The sequence below is a fragment of the Mesoplodon mirus genome (genome assembly GCF_964341445.2).
Source record: "Mesoplodon mirus genome assembly, chromosome: 5".
NCBI lineage: Eukaryota > Metazoa > Chordata > Mammalia > Artiodactyla > Ziphiidae > Mesoplodon > Mesoplodon mirus.
In genome coordinates this window covers 71,884,728-71,912,700 of record NC_138980.1, presented here as the reverse complement: position 1 = coordinate 71,912,700, position 27,973 = coordinate 71,884,728, and the positions used below count along the sequence as shown (strand labels likewise).

The following is a 27,973-nucleotide window of genomic DNA, read 5'->3' as shown; positions in this document are numbered from 1 at the left end:
TCCCACTAGCTATCTATTTTACGTTTGGTAGTATATATAAGTCCATGCCACTCTCTCACTTCGTCCCAGCTTACCCTTCCCCCTCCCTTTGTCCTCAAGTCCATTCTCTACGTCTGCATCTTTATTCCTGTCCTGGCCCTGTGTTCTTCAGAACCATTTTTAAAATTTCTGTTTCTGTGGGTCAGGAATTTGGAAAGAGCTCAAGCTGTGCATCTCTGGCTATGGTCTCTCAGGCAGTAGTAGTCCAATGGTTGCCGAAGCTGCAACAGAATGGGGCCAGGCTCAGCTGGTGATGGTGGGCATCTCTCTTCTTGAAGTGTCACGGCTTCCCTATGCAAGCTAGTCTGGACTTCCTCAGAGCATACAGCCTCAGGACAGTCCATCTACTTACTTCGTGGCTCAGAAAGCCTGTGCAAACCTTCCAGCAAAAAAAGATAAAGCTGTGTCACCTCAGAAGTCATACAGGATCATTTCATACACTGCCACATTCTCTTGGTTATATGTGAATCACAGGACCACCCAGATTCAAGGGGAGGGGAATTAGATTCTACCTATTGATGGGGCAGTGGCAAAATTACGTTGCACAGCAGCATGTGGGATGGGGAATATTTTTCTGGCAAGCTTTGGAAAATACACTTTGCCACAGTGATCTAAATGAAAGTAAATACTTGTCTGTTGATGAGAGAGAGGGAGGGAGAGAGACAAAGAGGTCCTCATGACTCAACAGATTAAAAAAATTTAGGCAAACCTATCAAGGGGGACAAAACACCAGGAGTGCAGGTGTGTAGCTGTGAAGAACAATTGCAGTTATTACCAGATTCTTGTATGAACAATCCCCAGGCTGTACGGTGTTGGTGCATAGAGTTCATCTCAGCCAAAGGAAGAGGATGATGTCAACTTTTTTACCCCCTAGAAACGAAAGTAAAATCAAAGTTTCAAACCTGAATGCAATTTTCTCACTGCAAATAAGTGCATGTGCCACCTGGTGGCGAGACAGTCAAATTCGCATTCTATTCTGTTGGCTGTATTTATTGAGTTTCCATCAGAGAGTGTATATATAGTATTTATCGAAAGGCAACAAGTCTAACATCTGTAAGTGCATCTGCCCAAACAAACAACCAAAACACAAACACAGAGAGGGAAAAGGACATAACAAAAAGGAAGGAGTTGTAACCACAGAGCATCCATGTTGGAGTGTCCAGATGAGTCAGATCAGCCTCCTTTTCATTAAGCCTAAATCCCCTTAATCCTCTGTCCCATTGGCTTTATCATGACCTTCACAACCAGTATGGAGGGTATGGGAGAGAATAAAGAAGAAAATATTTGCTACTACACTGTTGGGGGAGAGGGAGGTTGTTGGCCAAAAGATGAACGTAGTGATCAAGAATGTGGGCTCTTCCACCCATGTTGTCCACTGTGTCAGATCCTCCTGGAACCACTAGAAAATTTACTATAGCAAAACTACCGCAGCCTAGCCTCGGTCGGTCTCTTATAGTAAAACTTATTCGTTGTTTATGTGAAATTCAAGTTTAACTGGGCATCCTGTATTTTATCTGGCAACCTGGGAAGGATAATATGGGTGAGGAAAGGGATCTGACCCTGGATGGGGCATTCCAGGAGGACGCTTCCGGGCCTTTCTGGCCCGGGAACGAAGCGCCGGGCGGGCGCAGGGTGTGCTGCCGGCCGCCCGGCCCCGATTGCTTCTGCCGGAACCCCGCCCAGGGCCTGAGGGTCAGGAAACTTCGAAAAGACCTGAGATTGCGGGCGCTTGGCTCCTAAACAGCCCCGAGCCCCACGGCACAGGCCAGAGACGAGAGGCGGCCGCCCGGCTCCAAGATGGCGCCCACGGCAGCTGCCAGATGCCAAGATGGCGGCGCGGGGCCGCGCCCGCGCTCCCGAACTCTCCTTCCCAAGCCTTCCTCCGGCAAGGAGCGCGACTCGCGTCGCTGTGCGCCGGTTGTCTTTCGGCCTGGGTGGTGCGGCCGCTGCCCGCCGCGCACCATGCGGCTCCTTGGCTGGTGGCAGGTACTGCTGTGGGTGCTGGGGCCTCCCGCCCGCGGCCAGGAGGGTGAGTGCGGGCTGGGGCCGTGCGGCGGCGCGGGCGGCTGTGCGTGAACTTACCGGTGAGGTGGCTGTCTACCCGGGCGACGCTCTTTTACCTGCGCGAAGGCCCGCGCTGCGCGCCTCGCCTCTTCCTGGCGCCCCCTCGAGCGCCTCTCCCCGGGTTATCCCGACCTCCTTCCCCCGGTGGTCCCCTCTCGCGGTCCGGGGTAGGGGGCAGCGGGGCGGGATAATCCCGGGCCATGTTCAGGCCCCTGAGCAGGTGACTCAGTCGGGAGGAACCGTGTATTAGCGCTTACTGAGGCGTACCCCCATGTGCTGAGCACTTTATTATTAATGATAATCATCATAACGAATAGCCGACCTCTATGGTGCCCTTATTAGGAGCCATAGTGCTATCATTATCTTATTTAGCCCTCCCACCGATCCTATGAGATAGATTCCGTGAGTAGCCGTGTTTTACAGATGAAGATGCTGAGCTCAGAGAGGCTAAGTAATCTGCCTACGTTTGCGATTCTGGTAATTGGCAGAGCCTGTATCTCTGACTGCAAAGCCCACGCTTTACTTTGCACCCTGCTGGACCACTTTCGTAAGGACGTCACTCTTGCTCAGGTGCCTGTGAAGGACAGATGAGAAGAACACAGCAGACTCCCAGGGTAACTTGCTGCTTGCCAGAGTATGCTCTCAGGGTCCCTCCGTGGGGCAGGCAGCCACCTGGAGGCATGGCTGGGCCCAGGAGTGGAGGCCTTATTCCCATTGCTTCTTCGCCCCACTCCGCAGAGCCCTATTAAAGTCCAGACCCTTTGGCCTTTCTTGTCATTCAAAACTTAACAGGAATACACAGGTCTTTCCTTTCCCTGCCGTGTCCTGGAAAGAGGCAGGGCAGCCGGCTCTGCTGAGTAATGAAAAGTAATGAAAACACTCATTATCTGCCAGGCAGTGTGCTTAGTGCTTTTTGAGCATCATCTTATTTAGTCTTTAAATGCTTATGAAATGTATGTTGATATTGTCCCCATTTGATAGATGAGTAAACTGAGACTCAGCATCCCCTAAGTCTTTTACCAAGGTCCAACAGCAGAAGTTGAGAAGCTACAATTCAAAACTCTGTCTGCCTGACCTCACAGTCAAAGCTCTGTACTACACTTCTCTGTCGCTGCACTTAACCACCAGCCTCAGAGAGGGGACAGCATGTGCTGGGTATCTTCTGTTTGTCTCTCAGATCATTCTTCAGCCTTCTCCACCCTGCTCTGTGCCCTGAGTAGCTGTCCTGTATGGAATAAACAGCTGGCTCTTCTGTCTTCTGGCTTCTGTTGTGTTGACATGAAGGGAGAGTGAGGTCAGGGTATTGATTCTCTCAGCTCCCTCCCTTGGGGATATCGCAGGTTGGCTGTGTCCCTCCACTGAAAGTTAGGGCTTCTAGAAGGCTGTCCTCTCTGTTTCAAGGCTTCTGCCTCTGGACTCTTTTTTTTTTTTTTTTTTTGCCTCTGGACTCTTAAGGTCTATGAGTGGTAACTGGCTCCCCCTCTGCTGTTATTGACCCTGGGATTCCTTACCATTGCTTTTGGTTTCTCTACACCCAGCTCACATGTTGGAGGTACCTTTATTAAGTTCTCCTCCAATTGTCCAAGTTGCATGTGCTGTTTCCTGGCAGAACCCTGGCTGATTCGGCAGTCATTGTGAGCCTACCTGGCAGGGAGGGTCACTTCATACAGACCTGAGGATAACACCAGCCATGGGGTGGGTCACTGGTCACCATGGCCAGGCCGTGAATGGGGTGAGGACTGAGGAAGCTTCACCAGCTGGTTCCTTTTGGGGGTGGCTGAAAATCCAAGGCTTTTTTTCTGCAGAAGATACCACTGGCAAATTAGCAACTGGAGATGGCAGTGCTGTCCAGGTGTCAAGGAACGGGTGCCAACCCCGGACTTCAACACCCCACACCTGTCTTCACTAGACAGTCAACTAGCAGATTCTAACTGAGCACCCGTCATATGCCATATGCTCTGTTAGGCACTCTGGGTGCAGTGGAGAGCAAGTAGAGAAATATGCCCACCCTCCTGTCTGATGGGGAAGGCAGGCATTAAATGACCACAAATAATTAAGTAAATTTTCCACAAGAGTGGAAAATGCTTCAAGGAGAGCCCCAAGGCATTATGGAATGCTGTAATGGGAGACCCTTCTGGTATGAGGGTCTAGGAGGGTGAAGTTCACCTTACAGAGGTGAAGTTTAGGGTGAGATCTGAAGGATGTGTCAGATTAGCCAGAAGAAGAGAGGGAGTGGAGGGAGGGCTCCTGGCAGAGAAACAGCCCTCAGGACAGTTCTGATGTAGGGGGAGGAGGGTGTGAGTGATCAGGGACCAGAAATGTCTAGTGGCACCTGTTGGGAGTATGGACAGAGGTCTTATCACCTGGGGCCTGGTAGTCATGCTACAGAGCATGGATTGATTTACAGGGTAGGGGGAAGCCATTGAAAGGGTTTTAGCAGGGGAGTGACATGATCACATTTGCCTTTGACTTTCAGTTTCACTTGGATGCTGTGAGGAGAAGGGTTTGGAGAGGGGGTAGGGGGCCAACCAGGAAGACCATTTTGGTGATTGCAGCAGTTGTCCAAGTGAGAGATGACTGTGGCCTGGGCTGAGGGGTGTGAGTGGGTTGGGAGAAGTGAATGGATCCAGAGTGTATTTAGCAGAGGAATTAATAGGACCTAGTTGTGGTTCCCGTCCATCTCTTTGACTTGTAAACATCAGTCATAACCATTATCATCATCGTCATCATCACCATCACTGTAGCCATTTACGGAGTGCTTACCATGTGCCAGGGACCATATACGTCTTTTCTCATTTAATCTGCATAGTAGCCTTATGAATGTCTGCATTTCAGTGGTATTTTCTCCATTTGTTAGATGCACACATTGAAAATTTCCTATGGAAAGTATGGGTTGCTGCCCCTCTAACCCCCAGCTGTTTTTGGTCCTCCCCAGTTGGCTCCCCTGACACAGAAGCCATTATGAAAAAAATCCTGTGGCTGGTAGAGAGTCTTTTGAGAACAGCTGGAAGGGTATGAAGGAGCTGACCCAGGCTAGGGCTCCTTGGCAGAGTGGGAGTGGTGCCCTCGCCCCTGTTCTCCAAACGTATTCCTTGCTGCCAACAGTGCAGTAATTTCCACTTTATGCATGGCTCAAACTATAATCAGATTATTGACATTGAGAAGCAATCTTTTTTATTTATTTTTATTTTTATTTTTTGCGGTACGCGGGCCTCTTACTGCTGTGGCCTCTCCCATTGCGGAGCACAGGCTCCGGACGCGCAGGCTCAGCGGCCATGGCTCACGGACCCAACCACTCCGCAGCATGTGGGATCTTCCCGGACCGGGGCACGAACCCGTGTCCCCTGCATCGGCAGGCGGACTCTCAACCACTGCGCCACCAGGGAAGCCCAGCAATCTTTTTTAAAAGGCACATTACCATGGGAGGGTTCAATGGCTCTCACATGGTAGGTCATTTCTCAGAGTGGAATAATTCAATGTTTCCTTTCTTGCCAATGCTTAAATGAAAAAAAATGGTACCTGAGGGTGTGAGAATTTTTGTTTTGTTCCTAATTTGTCCTCTCTACTTAAATATCTTCACAGGAGGGAAAAACAACACTCCTGACTCAAAATTCTAGCTCTCTGCATCACTCAGACTTCCTTTTGATTTTCTGTAAGGGACATCTATTCAGTTTTACATGAAGGTGATCAGAAGAACCAGATTCTATTTTGTGCCCTGATTTTTTTCTCTTGAGATTCTTTTAGGATATTGGCATTCTCCATTTACTTTAGAGGACCTAGAATGTTGATTAGGTTCAAAGAGAGAAGATCTCTGCAGAGCTGGTGCATTTGGGAGTAGAGTTGGTTCCGAAATCTGGCACCCTTTGTTCTTCTCCAGACTTTTAGCCTCTCTGGCTTCATTTTCTGCTCTGTCTTAAGGACAATCTAGTAAACATGTTTGTTTGTTTTTACTTATGATTATACAAGCAGTACATGTTTATCAACCAAAGGCTACAGAAAGACTGCCATCCGCACCCCACTGACAGAGCTCTTTGCCCAGGCACCCAGCCCCTTCTCTAGGTCATAGGCCCTATTCTGTCAAGGACCTATCTTGCTTCTCAAGCCCTGTACTCTGCCCTCTCTAACCTGTATTGTCACCTCTCTCTGCTTACTCACTTTCCCATGAGCTGTATATATCCTTAAATTTCTCCTGTGTCCTAAAAACCAAAAGGAAAATTTCCCTTAGCCCCCTGCCTGCCCATAACAACTACTAGGTCTTTCTTTTCCCCTTCAGAGCTAGACTTTCAGAAAGAATTGTATATATTTATTTATGTAGTTACCATTTCTGGTGCTGTTCATTCTTTTGTGTGGATCCACATTTCCATCTGGTATCATTTTTCTGTTGCCTGAAGAAGTTCATTTCAGATTCTTGTCATGTAGGTCTGCTGGTTATGAGTTGTTTCAGCTTTTGTAGGTCTGAAAACGTATTTATTTTGCCTTTGTTTTTGAAAGATATTTTTGCTGGGTATAGAATTCTAGGTTTATAGTTTTTTTCCTTTCAGTCCCTTAAAGATGCTGCTCTGCTTGCTTGCATTGTTTCCAGTGGGAAATCTGCTGTCATCCTTATCTTTGTTCCTCTATACATAGCATGTCTTTCTTCTCCGTCTGCTTTTAAGATTTTTTCTTTGTCACTGGTTTTGATCAGTTTGATTATGATGTATCTTGGTGTAGTTTGTTGAGCTTCTTGGATCTATGGATTTATAGTTTTATCAGGTTTGTAAAGTTTTCGGTTATTGTTTCTTCAATTACTTTTTCTGTTTTCCCCCATTTACTTCTCTCTTTTGGGTACTCCAATTATCTGTACATGAGACCACTTGAAATTGTCCCACAGCTCACTGTCACTCTTAATTTGGGGGGGGAATTCATTTTTTCATTGTGTTTTTCATTTTGTATGGGTTCTATTGCTATGCCTTAAGTTAACTACTCTTTTCTTCTGTAATGTCTAATCTGCTATGAATCCCATCCAGTGCAGTTTTCATCTCAGACCTTGTAATTTTCATTACTAGAAGTATAATTTGGGTCTTTTAAAAAATTATTATTGAGATATAATTGATATATAACATTATAATAGTTTCAGTTGTACAACATAATCATCTGATATATATATATATTGTAAAATGATCACCACAATAAGTCTGGTTAAAATCCACCATCACACAGTTATAAAATTTTTTTCTTTGGATGAGACCTTTTAAGGTTTACTACTCTCTTAGCAACTTTCAAATATACAATACAGTATAATTAACTATAGTTACCATGCTGTGCATTATATCCCCATGACTTACTTATTTTATAACTGGAAGTTTGTACTTTTTGACCATCTTCACCCATTTTGCCCACCCTCTACCCACCACCTCTGTCAACCACCAAACTGTTTTCTGTATGAGCTTGTGGTTTTTGTTTTTGTTTTTGTTTTTTGCGGTACGTGGGTCTCTCACTGTCGTGGCCTCTCCCGTTGCGGAGCACAGGCTCTGGATGCGCAGGCTCAGTGGCCATGGCTCATGGGCCTAGCCGCTCTGTGGCATATGGGATCTTCCCAGACCGGGGCACGAACCCGTGTCCCCTGCATCGGCAGGCGGACTCTCAACCACTGTGCCACCAGGGAAGCCCTGTTTGTTTGTTTTTAGATTCCACATTTAAGTGAGATAATACAGTATTTGTCTTTCTCTGATTTATTTCACTTAGCATAATGCCCTCAAGGTCTGTCCATGTTGTTGTAAATGGCAAGATTTCCTGTTTTTAAATGGCTAAATAATACTTTATATATATATATATATATACATATATACACACATATACATATATATACATATACATATATATATACACACACATATACAAATATGTGTATATATATCTCACATTTTCTTTATGCATCCATCAATTGCTTCCATGTCTTGGCTTTTGTAAATAATGCTGCAGTGAACATGGGGGTGCATGTACCTTTTCAAGTGAGTGTTTTAATTTTCTTTGGATAAATGCCCAGAAGTGGAATTGCTGGACCATATGGTAGTTCTAATTTTTATTTTTTGAGGAACTTCCATACTGTTTTCCTTAGTGGCTGCACCAATTTACATTTTCACTGATAGTGCACAAGGGTTCCCCTTTGTCTGCATGCATACCAACATTTGTCATTTCTTGTCTTTTTGACAATAGCCATTCTAACATGTGTGAAGTGATATCTCATTGTGGTTTGTGTTTTTTTTTTTTGCGGTACGCGGGCCTCTCACTGTTGTGGCCTCTCCCGTTGCAGAGCACAGGCTCCGGACGTGCAGGCTCAGTGGCCATGGCTTACAGGCCCAGCTGCAGCATGTGGGATCTTCCCGGACCGGGGCACAAACCCGTGTCTCCTGCATCGGCAGGCAGACTCTCAACCACTGCGCCACCAGGGAAGCCCCTCATTGTGGTTTTGATTTGCATTTTGATTTGGGTCTTTTTTTATATCTTATGTTCTCTATATCTACTTAACTTTTTAAACATATGTACTTCAGTTATTGCTGTTTTTTTTTTTTTTTTTTGCGGTACGCGGGCCTCTCACTGTTGTGGCCTCTCCTGTTGCGGAGCACAGGCTCCGGACGCGCAGGCTCAGCGGCCATGGCTCACGGGCCCAGCCGCTCCGCGGCATGTGGGATCTTCCCAGACCGGGGCACGAACCCGTGTCCCCTGCATCGGCAGGCGGACTCTCAACCACTGCGCCACCAGGGAAGCCCGTTATTGCTGTTTTGATAGCCTCATCTAATAATTCTGACATCTGGGCAAGTTCTGGGTCAGGTTTGGTTGATTATTCTCATTATGGATAATGAGGAGAATTTCCCTGCTTCTTTGCATGCCTGGTAATCTTTGATTGGATGCCAGAAGTAAATTTTACCTGGTTGAGTGCTAGATATTTTAGTATTCCTATAAATATTCTTGAGGTTTGTTCTGGGATACAGTTAAGTTACTTGAACACAGTTTGATTCTCACTTTTAAGGTTTGCTAGATGGAAGCAGAGCTGTATTTACTTTAGGGTTAATTGGGCCCCACTGCTGAGGCAAGTCCTTTTCGCATACTCTCCCCAGTGCCCTGTGACTTAGGAGGTTTCCCAGGCTAGTGGGTGGGGACAGGTACTATTCCCAGCTTTCTGTGGCTGCTGGGTACTGTTACCTCTAATCCCTTTGAGTGGTTCTTTCCCTGGCTTGGGGTAGTTCACTTACAGGCATATGCTGACCAGTATACTCAAGGCGGGGCCCCCTCCACAGATCTCCAGAGTCCTCTTTCTGCAGCTCTCCCATCTCCAGTATTCTGTCCTGCAAACTCTAGCTTCTTGGTCTTTCTGGACCTTCAGTTCCATCTCAACTGGAGAAGTCAGCTGGGCCCTCCCTGAGACAGGGGAGGAGCTAGAGCATTTGTAGGGCTCTTCTCATTTGCTGCCTGTTCACTGTCCTTCGTTGTCTCATTGCTAGTCTCCTGAAACTGTTGTTTCACATATTTGGCTGTTTTTTGGGTTGTTTCAGGAGGGAGAGTAAATCTGGTTCCTGTTATTCCACTTAGCCTGAAGCAAATTCCCAGAGAGTGTTTTTGAATTGCTGAATGAATGTACAAACATCTGTGGAGATATTCTTTGAGACGTTATACAAATGTGCATACCTTAGGAAGTTCCCAGATCCCTCCCCGGCTTTGAAGCACACTCTGCTAGACACGCTGTTTGCCTGCAGAGCTCATTATACAGCTGGTGGCTCCCCAGCCATATGGTGGACTTGTCTGAGTGCAGCTGGGCTCATTCGTTTCCCCTGGTCAGTGCCTGGCCCGGAGTCTGGCGGCTGTCGTTGAGGTCATGAGAGGTGGAGGGCAGGAGTCATTGTACAAAGGTGAGTGGAGCTCTCTGGATGGATGGATGAGACTGCCCAGGACTCTCCCCTTACCTGAACCTTTGGTGCAAGCCACATCTAGTGGCTCCAAAGGGAGAGGAAAATCCTCCTCCTCTTCTCCCTGCTGCTGCCCCTGCTCTGCTTGGTGCACCTTTAGCACTCCTGAGGGCAGTAGCCCAAGGGCAGCAGGCAGGAGAGCAGAGGCCAGCTGTAGAGGCCACCCTGGGAAGGAGCTGGCTCTAGTAGCATTCTTCGGGCAGTGTTGCCCAGCAGCCCTCCGAGGTATCACGTGGGGAGGGTGAGGCCCGCTCTGGAGTAGCAGTCAGAAGACTTCGCTCTTAGACCTGGCTCTGCTGCTTACTGGCTGTGTGCCATTGGGCATTACACTGAACCTCTCTGTACCTCATCTATTAAGTCGGGATGATAACCCTTGTGCTGCCCATCTCACAGAGCTGTTATAATGGGTGCAAAGATGCTTTGCCATGGTAGAATCTTCCATAAAGCCATCATTATTTTCTTGGATAGTCTCATCAAAGAAACTAAATTGTTAGTGTTTGTATTATATTTTCCTAATTGGGTGTCTGCAGTGGAATGTTTTTGCTTGTAATCCGCATGGCAAGCAGCAGGTTTTGCATGAAGCTATGTGTTTTTCCACTTTCTGACATTCATTAATCTAGTATCTCCTTGTGATCTTCTTCATGACCCAGAGAATGATGGGTGGCTCTGTGATAGTTTAATGGGAAGGTAACTTTTTACTCTGGAGGGGAGAATTTCATATTTGAGAACTGTAATTCTTTGGGATTCATTTATTTTGAAGTTAGATGTGACTGTGAACATAATGGCATGTTTTAGTTGCAGAGAAAAGAGGTCACTTATGGTCAGAGGAGCAGCCTGCTTACCCATTCCAGGTGGAGGCTGGGTACATGAATGAGGAGGTGCCTTCCCGTGACCCAGTGGGCCAGGACCTGTCTGCAGAAGAGGCCGAGGCAGTGCTGGGGCTGGACGCTGATGGTGAACACATGGTAATGTTATCTGTGATTCCTGGGGAAGCCGAGGACAAACTGAGCCCAGAGCCCAGCGGCGGCACCTGCAGGGCTGGAGGGGAGGAGGACTCGAGGTGCAACCCCCGGGAGAGCCTCTTCTCTCTGGACAGCGCTGGAGCCAGCTTCCCGGAGAGAGAAGAGGAGTACTACGCAGAGCCCGAAGTGGTGGAATCTGACCCCCCACCGACAGAGGACGCCAACACCACCGAAAGTCTGAAATCCCCCAAGGTGAACTGCGAGGAGAGAAATGTGACAGGATTAGAAAATTTCACTCTGAAAATTTTAAATATGTCACAGGTAAGACAAAAGTATTTAGTGCTTTTCTCCGTTTCCGCACATTGATTTTACGATTTAATACTCTATCAACTTTCAAATGAGGAGCCATAATCTTTATCATATTGTAAGTGGGATAGCATTTAATGGCTGCCTCAGTGAAAATTCACCTGGCTTTCTGTGATGTTTGTAGGAAAAGGAGGAGATATAACTAGTGTCAAATATGCTTTTTAGGAGGCCTAAACCTAGTCAGCCTTGGGTTAATCTCACCACCAAGTCTCATGATAAAAATCCCAGTGGACAGATAGGTGCTTGGTATCAGAATCATAGCATTCTTCTTCTTCTAAATGAGGTATTTGTTATGGAGGCATAAAAATAAAATATCTGAATTACTAAAATTGTAATTTAGCATTGTTTAGACTAGTCATGTCCCTGAGAAGTATGTTTTATACATATATATATACATATATATATATATATTTTTTAACATCTTTACTGGAGTATAATTGCTTTACAATGTTGTGTTAGTTTCTGCTGTATAACAAAGTGAATCAGGTATACATATATATATATCCCCATATCCCCTCCCTCTTGCGTATCCCTCGCACACTCCCTATCCCACCCCTCTAGGTGGTCACAAAGCACCGAGCTGATCTCCCTGTGCTATGCGGCTGCTTCCCACTAGCTATCTATTATACATTTGGTAGTGTATATATGTCCATGCCACTCTCTCACTTTGTCACAGCTTACCCTTCCCCCTCCCCATAGCCTCAAGTCCATTCTCTAGTAGGTCTGTGTCTTTATTCCCATCTTACCCCTAGGTTCTTTGTGACATTTTTTTTTCTTAGATTCCATATATATGTGTTAGCATACAGTATTTGTCTTTCTCTTTGACTTACTTCACTCTGTATGACAGACTCTAGGTCCATCCACTTAACTACAAATAACTCAATTTCATTTCTTTTTATGGCTGAGTAATATTGCATTGGATATATGTGCCACATCTTATTTATCCATTCATCTGTCAATGGACACTTACGTTGCGAAGTATGTTTTCTTTGTTTGTTTGTTTTATTAAAAAAAATTTTTTTTTATACAGCAGGTTCTTATTAGTCATCAGTTTTATACACATCAGTGTATACATGTCAATCCCAATCGCCCAATTCATCACACCACCACCACCACCCCCGCCTCCGCTTTGCCCCCTTGTTGTCCATGCGTTTGTTCTCTACATCTGTGTCTCAATTTCTGCCCTGCAAACCAGTGCATCTGTACCATTTTTCTAGGTTCCACATATATGCGTTAATATACGATATTTGTTTTTCTCTTTGTGACTCACTTCACTCTGTATGACAGTCTCTAGATCCGTTCACGTCTCAACAAATGACCCAATTTCATTCCTTTTTATGGCTGAGTAATATTCCATTATATATATGTACCACATCTTCTTTATCCATTCGTCTGTCGATGGGCATTTAGGTTGCTTCCGTGACCTGGCTGTTGTGAATAGTGCTACAATGAACATTAGGGTGCATGTGTCTTTTTTTTTTTTTTTTTTTTTTTTTTTTTTTTGCTGTACGCGGGCCTCTCACTGTTGTGGCCTCTCCCGTTGCGGAGCACAGGCTCCGGACGCACAGGCCCAGCGGCCATGGCTCACGGGCCCAGCCGCTCCGCGGCATATGGGATCCTCCCAGACCGGGGCACGAACCCGTATCCCCTGCATCGGCAGGCGGACTCTCAACCACTGCGCCACCAGGGAGGCCCCATGTGTCTTTTTGAATTATGGTTTTCTCAGGGTATATGCCTAGTAGTGGGATTGCTGGGTCATATGGTAGTTCTATTTTTAGTTTTTTAAGGAACCTCCATACTGTTCTCCATAGTGGCTGTATCAATTTACATTCCCACCAACAGTGCAAGAGTGTTCCCTTTTCTCCACACCCTCTCCAGCATTTATTGTTCCTAGATTTTTTGATGATGCCATTCTGACCGGTGTGAGGTGATACCTCATTGTGGTTTTGATTTGCATTTCTCTGATGATTAGTGATGTTGAGCATCTTTTCATGTGTTTGTTGGCCACCTGTATGTCTTCTTTGGAGAAATGTCTATTTAGGTCTTCGACCCATTTTTGCATTGGGTTGTTTGTTTTTTTGATATTGAGCTGCATGAGCTGCTTGTATATTTTGGAGATTAATCCTTTGTCAGTTGCTTCATTTCCAAATATTTTCTCCCATTCTGAGGGTTGTCTTTTTGTCTTATTTATGGTTTCCTTTGATGTGCAAAAACTTTTAAGTTTCATTAGGTCCCATTTGTTTATTTTTGTTTTTATTTCCATTACTCTAGGAGGTGGATCAAAAAAGATCTTGCTGTGATTTATGTCAAAGAGTGTTCTTCCTATGTTTTCCTCTAAGAGTTTTATAGTGTCTGGTCTTACATTTAGGTCTCTAATCCATTTTGAGTTTATTTTTGTGTATGGTGTTAGGGAGTGTTCTAATTTCATTCTTTTACATGTAGCTGTCCAGTTTTCCCAGCACCACTTATTGAAGAGACCGTCTTTTCTCCATTGTATATCCTTGCCTCCTTTGTCATAGATTAGTTGACCATAGGTGTATGGGTTTATCTCTGTGCTTTCTGTCTTGTTCCATTGATATTTGTTTCTGTTTTTGTGCCAGTACCATATTGTCGTGATTACTGTAGCTTTGTAGTATAGTCTGAAGTCAGGGAGTCTGATTCCTCCAGCTCGGTTTTTTTCCCTCAAGGCTGCTTTGGCTATTCGGGGTCTTTTGTGTCTCCATACAAATTTTAAGATTTTTTGTTCTAGTTCTGTAAAAAATGCCATTGGTAATTTGATAAGGATTGCATTGAATCTGTAGGTTGCTTTGGGTAGTAGAGTCATTTTCACAATATTGATTCTTCCAATCCAAGAACATGGTGTATCTCTCCATCTGTTGGTATCATTAATTTCTTTCATCAGTGTCTTACAGTTTTCTGCATACAGGTCTTTTGTCTCCCTAGGTAGGTTTATTCCTAGGTATTTTATTCTTTTTGTTGCAGTGGTAAATGAGAGTGTTTCCTTAATTTCTCTTTCAGATTTTTCATCATTAGTGTATAGGAATGCAAGAGATTTCTGTGCATTAATTTTGTATCCTGCAACTTTACCAAATTCACTGATTAGCCCTAGTAGTTTTCTGGTGGCATCTTTAGGATTCTCTGTGTATAGTATCATGTCATCTGCAAACAGTGACAGTTTTACTTCTTCTTTTCCAATTTGTATTCCTTTTACTTCTTTTTCTTCTCTGATTGCCGTGGCTAGGACTTCCAAAACTACGTTGAATAATAGTGGTAAGAGTGGACATCCTTCTGTTTTCCTGATCTTAGAGGAAATGCTTTCAGTTTTTCACCACTGAGAATGATGTTTGCTGTGGGTTTGTCATATATGGCCTTTATTATGTTGAGGTAGGTTCCCTCTATGCCCATCTTCTGGAGAGTTTTTATCATACATGGGTGTTGAATTTTGTTGAAAGCTTCTTCTGCATCTATTGAGATGATCCTATGGTTTTTCTCCTTCAGTTTGTTAAAATGGTGTATCACATTGATTGATTTGTGTATATTGAAGAATCCTGCATCCCTGGGATAAATCCCACTTGATCATGGTGTATGATCCTTTTAATGTGTGGTTGGATTCTGTTTGCTAGTATTTTGTTGTGGATTTTTGCATGTATATTCATCAGTGATATTAGCCTGTAGTTTAATTTTTTTGTAGTGTCTTTGGTTTTGGTATCAGGGTGATGGTGACCTCATAGAATGAGTTTGGGAGTGTTCCTTCCTCTGCAATTGTTTGGAAGAGTTTGAGAAGGATCGGTGTTAGTTCTTCTCTAAATGTTTGATAAAATTCACCTGTGAAGTCCTGGACTTTTGTTTGTTGGAAGATTTTTAATCAGTTTCAATTTCATTACTTGTGATTGGTCTGTTCATATTTTCTGTTTCTTCCTGGTTCAGTCTTGGAGGGCTATACCTGTCTAAGAATTTGTCCATTTCTTCCAGGTTGTCCATTTTATTGGCATAGAGTTGCTTGTAGTAGTCTCTTAGGATGCTTTGTATTTCTGCGGTGTCTGTTGTAACTTCTCCTTTTTCATTTCTAATTTTATTGATTTGAGTCCTCTCCCTGTTTTTCTTGATGAGTCTGGCTAATGGTTTATCAATTTTTTTTATGTTCTCAAAGAAACAGCTTTTCGTTTTATTGATCTTTGCTATTGTTTTCTTTGTTCCTATTTCATTTATTTTTGCTCTGATCTTTATGATTTCTTTCCTTTTGCTAACTTTGGGTTTTGTCTGTTCTTCTTTCTCTAGTTCCTTTAGGTGTAAGGTTAGATTGCTTATGTGAGATTTTTCTTGTTTCTTAAGGTAGGCTTGTGTAGCTATAAACTTCCCTCTTAGAACTGCTTTTGCTGCATCGCATAGGTTTTGGATCATCATGTCTTCATTGTCATTTGTCTCTAGGTATTTTTTGATTTCCTCTTTGATTTCTTCAGTGATCTCTTGGTTATTTAGTAATGTATTGTTTAGCCTCCATGTGTTTGTGTTTTTTACTTTTTTTTCCCTGTAATTCATTTCTAATCTCGTAGCGTTGTGGTCAGAAAAGATGCTTGATATGATTTCAATTTTCTTAAATTACTGAGGCTTGATTTGTGACACAAGATGTGATCTATCCTGGAGAATGTTCCATGCACACTTGAGAAGAAAGTGTAATCTGCTGTTTTTGGATGGAATGTCCTATAAATATCAATTAAATCCATCTGGTCTATTGTGTCATTTAAAGCTTCTGTTTCCTTATTTATTTTCATTTTGTATGATCTGTCCATTGGTGTAAGTGAGGTGTTAAAGTCTCCCACTATTATTGTGTTACTGTCGATTTCCTCTTTTACAGCTGTTAGCAGTTGCCTTGTGTATTGAGGTGCTGCTGTGTTGGGTGCATATATATTTATAATGGTTATATCTTCTTCTTGGATTGATCCCTTGACCATTATGTAGTGTCCCTCCTTGTCTCTTATAGCATTCTTTATTTTAAAGTCTATTTTATTTGATATGAGTATTGCTACTCCAGCTTTCTTTTGATTTCCATTTGCATGGAATATCTTTTTCCATCCCCTCACTTTTGGTCTGTATGTGTCCCTAGGTCTGAAGTGGGTCTCTTGTAGACAGCATATATATGGGTCTTGTTTTTGTATCCATTCAGCAAGCCTTTGTCTTTTGGTTGGAGCATTTAATCCATTCATGTTTAAGGTAATTATCGATATGTATGTTCCTATTACCATTTTCTTAATTGTTTAGGTTTTTTTTTTTTTTTTTTTTGCGGTACGCGGGCCTCTCACTGCTGTGGCCTCTCCCATTGCGGAGCACAGGCTCCGGATGCACAGGCTCAGTGGCCATGGCTCACGGGCCCAGCTGCTCCATGGCATGTGGGATCTTCCCGGACCGGGGTATGAACCTGTGTCCCCTGCATCGGCAGGCGGACTCTCAACCACTGTGCCACCAGGGAAGCCCTTGGGTTTGTTTTTGTAGGTCCTTTTCTTCTCTTGTGTTTCCCACTTAGAGAAGTTCCTTTAGCATTTGCTGTAGAGCTGGTTTGGTAGTGCTGAATTATCTTAGCTTTTGCTTGTCTGTAAAGCTTTTGATTTCTCCATGGAGTCTGAATGAGATCCTTGCTGGGTAGAGTAATCTTGACTGTAGGTTCTTCCCTTTCATCACTTTAAGTATATCATGCCACTCCCTTCTGGCTTGTAGAGTTTCTGCTGAGAAATCAGCTGTTAACCTTATAGGAGTTCCCTTGTATGTTATTTGTCATTTTTCCCTTGCTGCTTTCAATAATTTTTCTTTGTCTTTAATTTTTGTCAATTTGATTACTATGTGTCTCAGCATGTTTCTCCTTGGGTTTATCCTGTATGGGAGTCTCTGCGCTTCCTGGACTTGGGTGGCTATTTCCCTTCCCATGTTAGGGAAGTTTTCGACTATAATCTCTTAAAATATATTCTCGGTCCTTTCTCTCTCCCTTCTCCTTCTAGGACCCATATAATGCGAATGTTGTTGCATTTAATGTTGTCCCAGAGGTCTCTTAGGCTGTCTTCATTTCTTTTCATTCTTTTTTCTTTATTCTCTTCCACAGCAGTGAATTCCACAATTCTGTCTTCCAGGTCACTTATCCGTTCTTCTGTCTCAGTTATTCTGCTATTGATTCCTTCTAGTGTAGTTTTCATTTCAGTTATTGTATTGTTTATCTCTGTTCGTTTGTTCTTTAATTCTTCTAGGTCTTTGCTAAACATTTCTTGCATCTTCTCGATCTTTGCCTCCATTCTTTTTCTGAAGTCCTGGATCATCTTCACTATCATTATTCTGAATTCTTTTTCTGGAAGGTTGCCTATCTCCACTTCACTTAGTTGTTTTTCTGGGGTTTTATCTTGTTCCTTCATCTGGTACATAGCCCTCTGCCTTTTCATCTTGTCTGTCTTTCTGTGAATGTGATTTTTGTTCCACAGGCTGCGGGATTGTAGTTCTTCTTGCTTCTGCTGTCTGCCCTCTGGTGGATGAGGCTATCTAAGAGGCTTGAGCAAATTTCCTGATGGGAGGGACTGGTGGTAGGTAGAGCTGGGTGTTGCTCTGGTGGGCGGAGCTCAGTAAAACTTTAATCTGCTTGTCTGCTTATGCGTGGGGCTTGGTTCCCTCCCTGTTGGTTGTTTGGCCTGAGGCGACCCAACACTGGAGCCTACCCTGCTCTTTGGTGGGGCTAATGGCAGATTCTGGGAAGGCTCACGCCAAGGAGTACTTCCCAGAACTTCTGCTGCCAGTGTCCTTGTCCCCATAGTGAGCCACAGCCACCCCCCCCCCCCGCCTCTGCCCGAGACCCTCCAACACTAGCAGGTAGGTCTGGTTCAGTCTCCCCTGGGGTCACTGCTCCTTCCCCTGGGTCCTGATGTGCACACTACTTTGTGTGTGCCCTCCAAGAGTGGAGTCTCTGTTTCCCCCAGTCCTGTCAGAGTCCTGCAGTCAAATCCCGCCAGCCTTCGAAGCCTGATTCTCTAGGAATTCCTCCTCCCATTGCCGGACCCCCAGGTTGGGAAGCCTGATGTGGGGCTCAGAACCTTCACTCCAGTGGGTGGACTTCTGTGGTACAAGTGTTCTCCAGTCTGTGAGTCACCCACCCAGCAGTTATGGGATTTGATTTTATTGTGATTGCGCCCCTCCTACCATCTCATTGTGGCTTCTCCTTTGTCTTTGGATGTGGGGTATCTTTTTTGGTGAGTTCCAGTGTCTTCCTGTTGATGATTGTTCAGCAGTTAGTTGTGATTCTGGTGTTCTCACAAGAGGGAGTGAGATCACATCCTTGTACTCCACCATCTTGGTTCTATAGCTCCGTGAAGTATGTTATATTGATGAAAAGTTTTTTTTCCTCCAAAGAGTGTGAATCTAGTACTTACTCTGGACTGAGAGCTGATCAATTTGTCCAGCCCAGCCATGCTTTTCCAGCTAGTTGGCTAAATGGTGATTCTAAAGAGAATACTGGGATAGTGACTGACATTTTCTGTAAGATTGTTAAAGCCAGAGAGCAGAATGAATTCAGGCTGCTTATGTAAGAGAATAATCCTAGCTCTGAGAGGTGTGATTGCTTATTTTAAGTGAGGGTACATATGGTATGTTGAGCGCCTCTCCGAGGCAGGTGTCAGCAGTGGCCTTGCACCCTCCCCTCAGTGCCTGGTGAATGCTGTGCCTCAGCTCTGTGGCCTTTTAATGGGTGTCACACACAAGACCAGGAGAAAGCAGTTTGAGCAGTCTGAGTTTTGGTGGTGGCAGGGATGGTGCACCCTCAAACTGAACTCACCTTTGGTCAAATACATGGATCTGACTGCTTAGTACAGACTTGGAGCTGCTGAGATGATAGTTTGGGCCTGAGACCACAGTGCTTTAATAATGTTGTTACATTGTATGAGATGCAGAATTCCAAAGTTGGGACCGTGGCCTGTACCCTGTGAGTACTTAGTATATGAGTTGATGAATTATGAAAAATATTAAAATTGCTCTATAGTAATATTAAGAAATCTTAGAGGAGGACCCCTCCTACACTCTTGGTGGGAATGTAAATTGGTGCAGCCACTATGGAGAACAGTATGGAGGTTCCTCAAAAAACTAAAAATAGAACTACCATATAACCCAGCAATCCCACTACTGGGCATATACCCAGAGAAAACTATAATTCAAAAAAATACATGCTGGGACTTCCCTGGCAGTCCAGTGGTTAAGACTCCACGCTTCCACTGTAGAGGGCACAGGTTCAATTCATGGTCGGGGAACTAAGATCCTGCATGCCGCACAGTGCAGCCAAAAAAAAAAAAAAAAAAGAACATACATGCACCCCTATGTTCATAGCAGCATTATTTACAATAGCCAAGACATGGAAACAGCCTAAATGTCCACTGACAGAGGAATGGATAAAGAAGATGTGGTACATAGCTACAATGGACTATTACTCAGCCATAAAAAAGAATGAAATAATGCCATTTGCAGCAATATAGATGGACCTAGAGATTATTATACTAAGTGAAGTAAGTCAGAAAGAGAAAGACAAATAGCATATGATATCACTTATGTGTTGAATCTGAAATACGACACAAATGAACCTATCCAGGAAACAGAAACAGACTCACAGACATAGAGGACAGACTTGTGGTTGCCAAGGAAGAAGGGGGTGGGGAAGGGATAGACTGGGAGTTTGTGATTAGTAGACGCAAACTATCACATAGAGAGTGGATAAACAACAACGTCCTGCTGTATAGCACAGGAAACTGTATTTAATATCCTCTGATAAACCATAATGGAAAAGAAATGAACACAACATTGTAAGTCAACTATATACTTCAGTTAAAAAAAAAAGAAACCTTGGAGGAAGGTTTATAACATGTCATTTGATAGTAGTTTCCTGCTGACCCATGGATCCCTGTGGTTCCAATCCAGAAGGCTCTTCGGGAGCTGCCCTACTGTCTCCCTCCCGTCCCTGCCCCTACCTCCTCTCCCTTGATGGCAGCAGTGGTTCCTGTGTCTTGTGTATCCTTCCAGAAAAAGTGCACATCCTGTACCGCTGACTTTAACACTTTGTTTCTTTTGCCACAGGACCTTATGGATTTTCTCAACCCAAACGGTAGTGACTGCACTCTAGTCCTGTTTTACACCCCTTGGTGCCGATTTTCTGCCAGTTTGGCCCCTCATTTTAACTCTCTGCCCCGGGCGTTTCCAGCTCTTCACTTTTTGGCACTGGATGCATCTCAGCACAGCAGGTATCTTCCCTTAGTATCTTCCCTTAGTGGGGTTTCTGCCTCATCCTGTTGGATGCTGGTTGCAGTTACTTGGAGGTCGAAATCAGTTAAGTTAGGAGCAGAGGAGGTAGGTATGACTTGAGCTTTGAAATGGAACTGAGGGAGTGTGACTCCCTCAGTGTGACTAGTGAGGACTGTCACATTCCCGAGGGAGACTTTCTGGAGGGCCCTTGAGAAGTAAGACTGTTCTCTGCATGGTGGAATTCAGTGATGGCTCTGCCTGATGGCAGGGGTGGGGGCAGAGGACGTTTTAGGGTCCGGGCCAGACTGAATTAGCAAAATTAGCATCCTAAGTAGGGTCTTCCTTTGTGACTTTCATCTGTAGCTTAGGTTCCCACCCTGGCAGCCTAACTCTCGGCACCCATTTTATGTCTACTAAGGATTTCTTTCTTCCCTTTTTGTTTTTTTCTTTCATTCTTTCCCTCCTTCCTTTTCTTTCTTCATGCTTACATTTATTCTTGCATGCGTGTTCTTAGTAGACATTCAATAAATTTGACGAATTATTTTAGGCCTTTGAACTACATCTACCCTTGCTTCATATTCTTTCATATTGTTCAGTGGGGTTTTGTCTTTTCTGAATGTCCAGTAAGGTAAGTTACAAAGAACTTTGTGCAGATGTTGTATATTTCCCCTGTGACTATGCCTGGGGTTATAAACTGTGTAGTCCCCTCCTCCTCTAAGTCAGATGCTGCTTATTAGCAGGTCACAAGGAGGTTGTGTGTGAATAAATTTGGAAAGTCTGGAAGATAGTCAAGTTGGTGGTGAAAATGAGGCACTGATTTTCAGGGTGGGTAATGGAACTGCCAGTGTTTACCTGAAATTGTTTATGAATAAAGAAATTGCCCAACAAATTAGTAATTCCCACAAAGCCTTCAGGGAAAGATCTCAGTGGCCAGGCTCAAGGTTACAGACTGATTGGAAGGACATTCAAGGTCATTGTCCAGCTTTGACTGGGCTCTCCACTGCCCCCAAGCCAGCAGGGCTGGCTCCAAGCACCTGCTTAGTGCTGTTTGGTTATGGGTCTGATACCAACCCCCATGCTGCCCCCCAGTCCCTGCAGGCTTTTATCATCTCCTCTGTTCCTTCTTCATCTCCATGCATCCTTCTCAGTGCCTGGTATGGTGCCTCAGTTATGGAGACTAGAGGATACTTGCTCTTACTGTATGGCGTGGGACATGTGTTTGCCTCATATGTTAATATTTATGTTACAGCATGTTTACAGAAGAAAAAATCCTGATCATACAATATTACCATTTTACTTCTGGGGGTAACTGAGGCTTAAAAAGGTTAAATAATCTGCCCAAAGGTCACACAGCTGGTTCAGTGGCAGAACTGAGGCTTGAACCCTGAGCGTTTTGACTCTGGAGCTTATACTACTACTCTGTATTCTGTAAAAGTGAAACAGTACTGCTCAGGTCCTATTACTTCTGAATTGTCCTGCCTTAATTGTGAACTTCCTGGTGTGTTTGTTAGGTTGTAGACTCCTTTGCATCGACTCACTAACCTAAATGGTTAAGTAGAATCTTTTATGAGGGTTGGAGATGGGCATTCTGCAGAGTCTGAAATTTCTTCTGTTAGGTAAATTGACATAGTGTGCTTTGTTCATAAATTAGAATTTTCTGGTCTGATCTGTTTTGGCTGTTAAAAACAGAACTAGTGGAATAATTGTGTCATGGGCAGCTCCATGCTGTAACAGAAAGCAACTCAGAGAACAGAACACGAATGCCCCCAACCATGACCCACGAGGAAGGCTGACAGGAGCAACTACAAGCCTGTTGTTTCAGTATCAGGAGCCTCCATAGGTCACAGGAAACTGAGCCTTCCTCATTTATTTCCATTCATTCTGATATGGTAATTGTGTGAGGAAGCCCACTGTTAATTCAGATTTTCTGACTGACTTCTCTCTCTTGTAGCCTTTCTACGAGGTTTGGCACTGTAGCTGTTCCTAACATCTTGTTATTTCAAGGGGCTAAACCAATGGCTAGATTTAATCATACAGACCGAACATTGGAAACGCTGAAGATCTTCATTTTTAACCAGACAGGTATGTAGAACACTGTAGAAGAAGACATTTTATTGCTGGAGGAATGTGCCTTCCGTGGGTCGGATCTGCTACAGTATTATCCTTAAGTGAAGGATTCAAGATTGGCTTTAGGATATAAAACTTCTTTTCTAATGAAATGTTAAGATCCTGTTAAATGTCTCCCAGTTAGTGGCAAGCTTAACATGAAGAGGTAATACTAATATAATTATAGATACCTTTAGAAAAATATAACAGCTTTATTGAGATAAAATTCACATACTATATACCTCTAGATACTGTTTTACATACATTATTCATTTAAGTATAGTATTTACACAAAAATATGCATCAACCACTAGTGTACGTGGCATTGAATTTTCACAGAGTGAACACCCTGAGTAATCAGTACTCAGAAAGAGAACATCACCAGTCCCCTTTCAGCACTATCACTCCTGTCCTCCCCAAGGATAACCACCATCTTCACTCCTAACACCACAGTGTAGCGTTCCTTGTTTTTGACTTTTATATTAATGGAGACGTACAGTATGGATCCTTCCATGTCTGGCTGATTTCACTGACCATTATGTTTATGGGATTCATGTGCATTGTTGTGTATGGTTGTGTTTTATTCATGTTTGTTGCTGTATAGAGTTCTATTTATTAATTCATTTGTAGATGCTATTTTAATTCCTTAATATTTGCCAAAACGTAGGGCCTTATTTTTATCCTGTAAAAATTTGAGCACTGTACATTGATGAAATTTCCTTTGATGGAAAATTCATTCCTCAAAAGCTTTAATGCCTCAGTTATGAGCACCCCTCTTCTTCCTGAAGTATACTCACTGGAAGTAAATAAAAATTATACATACCTTCCATATATTCTTAGCTGCATGTAATGACTTATATCTAACACAGAAGAACAAAGAACTGAGTTACCTCATAGGAGTAAAAGGCTTCTTACCAGGTAGTTAGTTATTCCAAGTCTTGTCCTGGACCCCTGGTTGTCGTTTAGATTGATATGGACAGGGGGAGCCATTTTGCTCAGTGCTCTCAGAAAACTTAGAACCAAATGAAATCTATGAGTCACAGCATCTTTGGTAATCACTGATCCCAGTGGTGGTTAGTTGTTCTAACAATTCCTTTTTTTTTTTTTTTAAATGAGCTCAGCTTAACTCTTTTTTTTTTTTTTTTTTTCCGGTACGCGGGCCTCTCACTGTTGTGGCCTCTCCCTTTGCGGAGCACAGGCTCCGGATGCGCAGGCTCAGTGGCCATGGCTCACGGGCCTAGCTGCTCCGCGGCATGTGGGATCCTCCCGGACCGGGGCACGAACCCGTGTCCCCTGCATCGGCAGGTGGACTCTCAACCACTGCACCACCAGGGAAGCCCCCCCCCCCTTTTTTTTTTTTTGGCCGTGCCACATGGCATGCGGGATCTTAGTTCCCTGACCAGGGAATGAACCCGCACCCTGCAGTGGAAGTGTGGAGTCTTAACCACTGGACTGCCAGGGAAGTCCCCTAACAATTCTTTCAGTAAATTATTTAAAAGCATTTTGAATTTAGCATTACTTACCCTGTGAAAACATTCTGTAGACTCCTGAGAATAGCTTTACTAGTTGTTGAACATTGGTCTTGAAAGAGAACAAAAGACAACTCATAGAGTGCACTGACTAAGACCTTTCTGGTGAGTTCACGGAAATTCTAGTGTTTTAGCTTTGAACAGCTGAATGGATTCCTGCTCCTTTGATGTGGTGGGGAGAAGGGCAAGTTACAGATTACACTGACAGGCAAGTGAAACCCACCCCAGATATACTAGCTGTGGTGTTTATTTTAAGACTGCATATCATTTTGCATACCATGCAGAATACTTAAGAAAATTCTGTAGCGGGTATGTTTTCTATCTCATTTGAAACAACTGATTTCTCTTTCAGGTATAGAAGCCAAGAAAAATGTGGTGGTAACTCAAGCTGACCAAATAGGTCCTCTTCCCAGCACTTTGATAAAAAATGTAGACTGGTTGCTTGTATTTTCCTTATTCTTTTTAATTAGTTTTATTATGTATGCTACCGTTCGAACTGAGAGTATTCGATGGCTAATTCCAGGACAAGAGCAGGAACATGCGGAGTAGTGATAGACTCAAAGGAGAGTTGGAAAGAAGAATTTCAATCCTTCATTTCAGAAATTAATGCTGCAATTTCATACATTTTCTCCAGTGAAGCGCTGACTTACAACTTCAGTCAGATTGAAAGAATCATGTGTTTGTTGAACTATTGAATGTGTAAAAAAATTATAAACTGGTGTTTCTAACTAGTATTGTAATAAGCAAATGCAAAAAGATTCCATAACATTCAGTAAAAATTCTTGTTTTTACTACTTGAACATTACCCAGTACTTAAGGGAGTAATCCAGTTTGACATGTGAAGATGTATTCTGGTGGAATAGTGAGTAGAATGACAGTATGCTTACTATATAGAGGCAGAAATAGGACTTTCAGATTTATAGTTTTAGAAAACTCTTGATTTCTTGTATATGTCTAAGAAAGTTGGTTTTCTGTTCATTTGCCATTTCTCTCCCAGAGTCAGTAAGCAGGAAAGTGTTCTTTTATGGGAAGAATAATTAGGATCAATAAGTGTGCCCTTTCAAGTAGCAACCAATGGGAAAATAGAGTCAAATACCTTGACTCAAATGAAAGCATTTGAAGTGGTTTAAGAAGTTGTTTCTGGGTAAGGCAGATATTAATCAGCATGTACTAATTAAACCTTAAAATGTTCTTGGAATTGTGCTACGTTTAGTGAGAGTCAAAAGAAATATAAAGTACTGTTGTTGCCCACAAGTTGATTCTAGTCTAGTTTAGGATACATGTAGAAAAGAGATAACATGTAATTTACATAAACTTTTTGAAAAGCTGTTTCTAAAAGATCCCTTAAATTCAGATATGACAGCTGACTACATAATGATAAACTACTTTTATACTGATCATTTCCAGAGCTTTAGATAGAATAGTTCATAAGGCATCCTAAATTCTATGAAAATAGAACCTTAGATGAGTCTCCTTCTCAGAGTGTAACATTGGTTGAGAGTTTACAATGTTATGTGTCATGCTGTGGACAGCTCTGGCTGGGGTAGTCACTGGCAGGAGGGGACCATAGCTCAGAACAGTACCATTATTATTTCCATTTTACAAATGAGCAAACAGGCATATTGAGGTTAAATAACTTACCTAGGTTACATACACAGTACATTGATGAAGCTGGGATTTGAACCTTCACGTGTATGTTTATCTGTACGTATAAGAAACCTCTAGTTATTCCATCTCTTATAATAATAACCAACATTTGAATGTGACTTTGTGTGCCAGCTACTGTTTGAGGTGCTTGACATACACCATTTCATTTATCTGTACAATAGCCCTCTGAGATTGACACCACTCTGAGTAAATGAGGCCCTAAATAACTTGCTTTTGGTTATACAGCTTCCAGTGGTGGAACCCAGCTTCAGACCTAAGCATTCTGACTCCAGAGCCTCTATGTGGGTTGGTACCCAGTCCTGCCTCTCTGCCATGGCTCAGGCAAACATCGTATGCCTATCACTCCAGTCTTTCTCTTATGTGTGTTTCCCATACTTGTAGTCATGATATAGCGTCTTTTTCTTCTTTTGCTTAACAAATGATAAATATTTCACTGTTGGTAATAGTTTTCCTAACCATGGCTACATAATAGGCCTTTGAATAGATTCAGCATTACTTATCTAACCTGTCCTCTTTTGCTGGATTTATGGTTGTGTATATAGTCTTATTTCCTTGGGGGCAGATTCCAAGAGTGGGCGTTATCCTATCAAGGATACAGGAATTTTCATATTGTTTGATATGTAGTGGGGCCCTATTCTAGTCTGGAGGGTGAGGAAAGGCTCCCAGGATGACCAACAGATCCATGGCTTTGCTTCTGACACTTAGCTCAGATAAGCTGCAGAGTTTCCCCTGGAGGGAAATGTGGAGCAGGGCTGCTCCCTAGAGGGGAGGTGCAAGTGTGGAGGGTCAGCCGGAAGCACTGGTGTTGAGGGACAGGGAAGCAGATGGGGGAAGGAAGTGGTCCAAGACCAGCTAAACCACCCCAAGCCAAACATGTCTGTCGAGAACACCGTGTACCAGGAACCAATGCCTGGGGACTGCAACTCCATGGAGGATAGCAAGGATCATCACAATGCCAGCCACCAGGGATATAAGTCCAAACACTTCTGTCCATGACTTCTTGGTATCAGAGTTGCCAAGGAAAACAACATGGTCAAGCACTGGATGGAAGTGTTTTTATTCACTTAGAGACAGCAAGATCAGTCACAGTAGTGTGCAGAGTGGCTCATGGGTGTCCCTCACCCCCAGCCTATGGCTAAAGAGCACCCCTCTAGTGCCACAGCATTGTGTGCCCCAAGGTCATTGACATCCATGTTTAAGCAGAACAAAGGAGCACACATTCAGTCTGAAACAGAGAAGGATACCTTCACAGGCTGATAAGCCTGGCACAGTGTGTGTGGGCTCTTTTTTGGTAAGGAAGTGTCCAAGGTCCAAGGCCTATTCTTATGTGAAAGACTGTGAGCAGGAGACTGCTTTTCTCGACAGTGTCCATTACAGACGATGTGCCCAGTAAATCTTTGCTGAGGGACTTAAATCCTGCTAAGAGACCTACATGTGAGGGCCGGGCATTCACAGCCCCTACTGGTGGACATCACTTCCCCTGGGCCCTAACTAGCACTAGCATCCTGCTGCTGCTTTCATGACTAGAGCTGACATGCCACGGTCTGGTACGGTGGTGTTAGGGAAGGAAAATGATGAAAGCAAACTACTGAAAATGATGAGGGGTCTCCAACTTGTTACCTCACAACTACCAGTTCATTTCTCAGTTCTCACTTTAATGAGCAAGTTTCTATAGCATTTTTCATGATCCTAAAAACCCAAAGTAAATATTGGAAATACAATTTTTAATTCCAACCCTTGCCTCTGTCCACCTAAGGCATCAGGCAAAGGAAACTAGAATGTCTTAGATAAATGCCTTGAGACCAGTGACATCTGATGAAGGTCTACAGCAAGATTGCTGAGTTTTCATCAAGTGGGCAAAAGCAAAGAAGATGGGTTGGGCCATAAGTCTGAATTTTAGACTATTTTGGGTAAAAAGGCTTTATATTTTCCAAGTCCACATGAGAAATAAAACCAAATGCTAGCAACTGCTAAGTTGAACTTAAATGGACTCATTGTTTTAAAGAAATATTCGAGTGTATTGCTATGTCCTCTGCAAAACTGC

The 27,973-nt window shown here is 43.5% G+C and overlaps 1 protein-coding gene and 1 long non-coding RNA gene across 4 annotated transcripts; one reads left to right on the top strand and one right to left on the bottom strand.

Annotated features, from left to right (window-relative positions):
- LOC309805793 lies at positions 1-2,510 on the bottom strand. Its single transcript, XR_014294308.1, has 3 exons — positions 2,122-2,510; positions 815-909; positions 1-418 (listed from the first exon to the last, which is right to left on the bottom strand). It is a non-coding gene; the product is annotated as an uncharacterized lncRNA (long non-coding RNA).
- TXNDC15 (thioredoxin domain containing 15) lies at positions 1,603-26,027 on the top strand. Of its 3 annotated transcripts, none has more exons than XM_082624001.1 (5): positions 1,603-2,025; positions 10,842-11,329; positions 20,462-20,625; positions 22,578-22,708; positions 24,614-26,027. In XM_082624001.1, the coding sequence occupies exons 1-5, from the start codon at positions 1,860-1,862 to the stop codon at positions 24,808-24,810; spliced, it is 1,146 nt and encodes a 381-aa protein (XP_082480127.1). In that variant the 5' UTR covers positions 1,603-1,859; the 3' UTR covers positions 24,811-26,027. The 3 variants fall into 3 exon arrangements, with proteins under 3 accessions (XP_082480127.1, XP_082480126.1, XP_082480128.1); XM_082624000.1 differs by having other exon boundaries at positions 1,605-2,068; XM_082624002.1 differs by lacking the exon at positions 1,603-2,025 and adding an exon at positions 8,299-9,989.
- Positions 26,028-27,973: the final 1,946 nt, after the last annotated feature.

Bases quoted from the DNA above. Each gene is read 5' to 3' on its own strand.
- TXNDC15 (XM_082624000.1), top strand. From the start codon at position 1,837: ATGGCGCCCACGGCAGCTGCCAGATGCCAAGATGGCGGCGCGGGGCCG. The intron at 2,069-10,841 runs GTGAGTGCGGGC...GGCATGTTTTAG, and splicing joins TCCCGCCCGCGGCCAGGAGG to TTGCAGAGAAAAGAGGTCAC. The intron at 20,626-22,577 runs GTATCTTCCCTT...TCTCTCTTGTAG, and splicing joins GATGCATCTCAGCACAGCAG to CCTTTCTACGAGGTTTGGCA.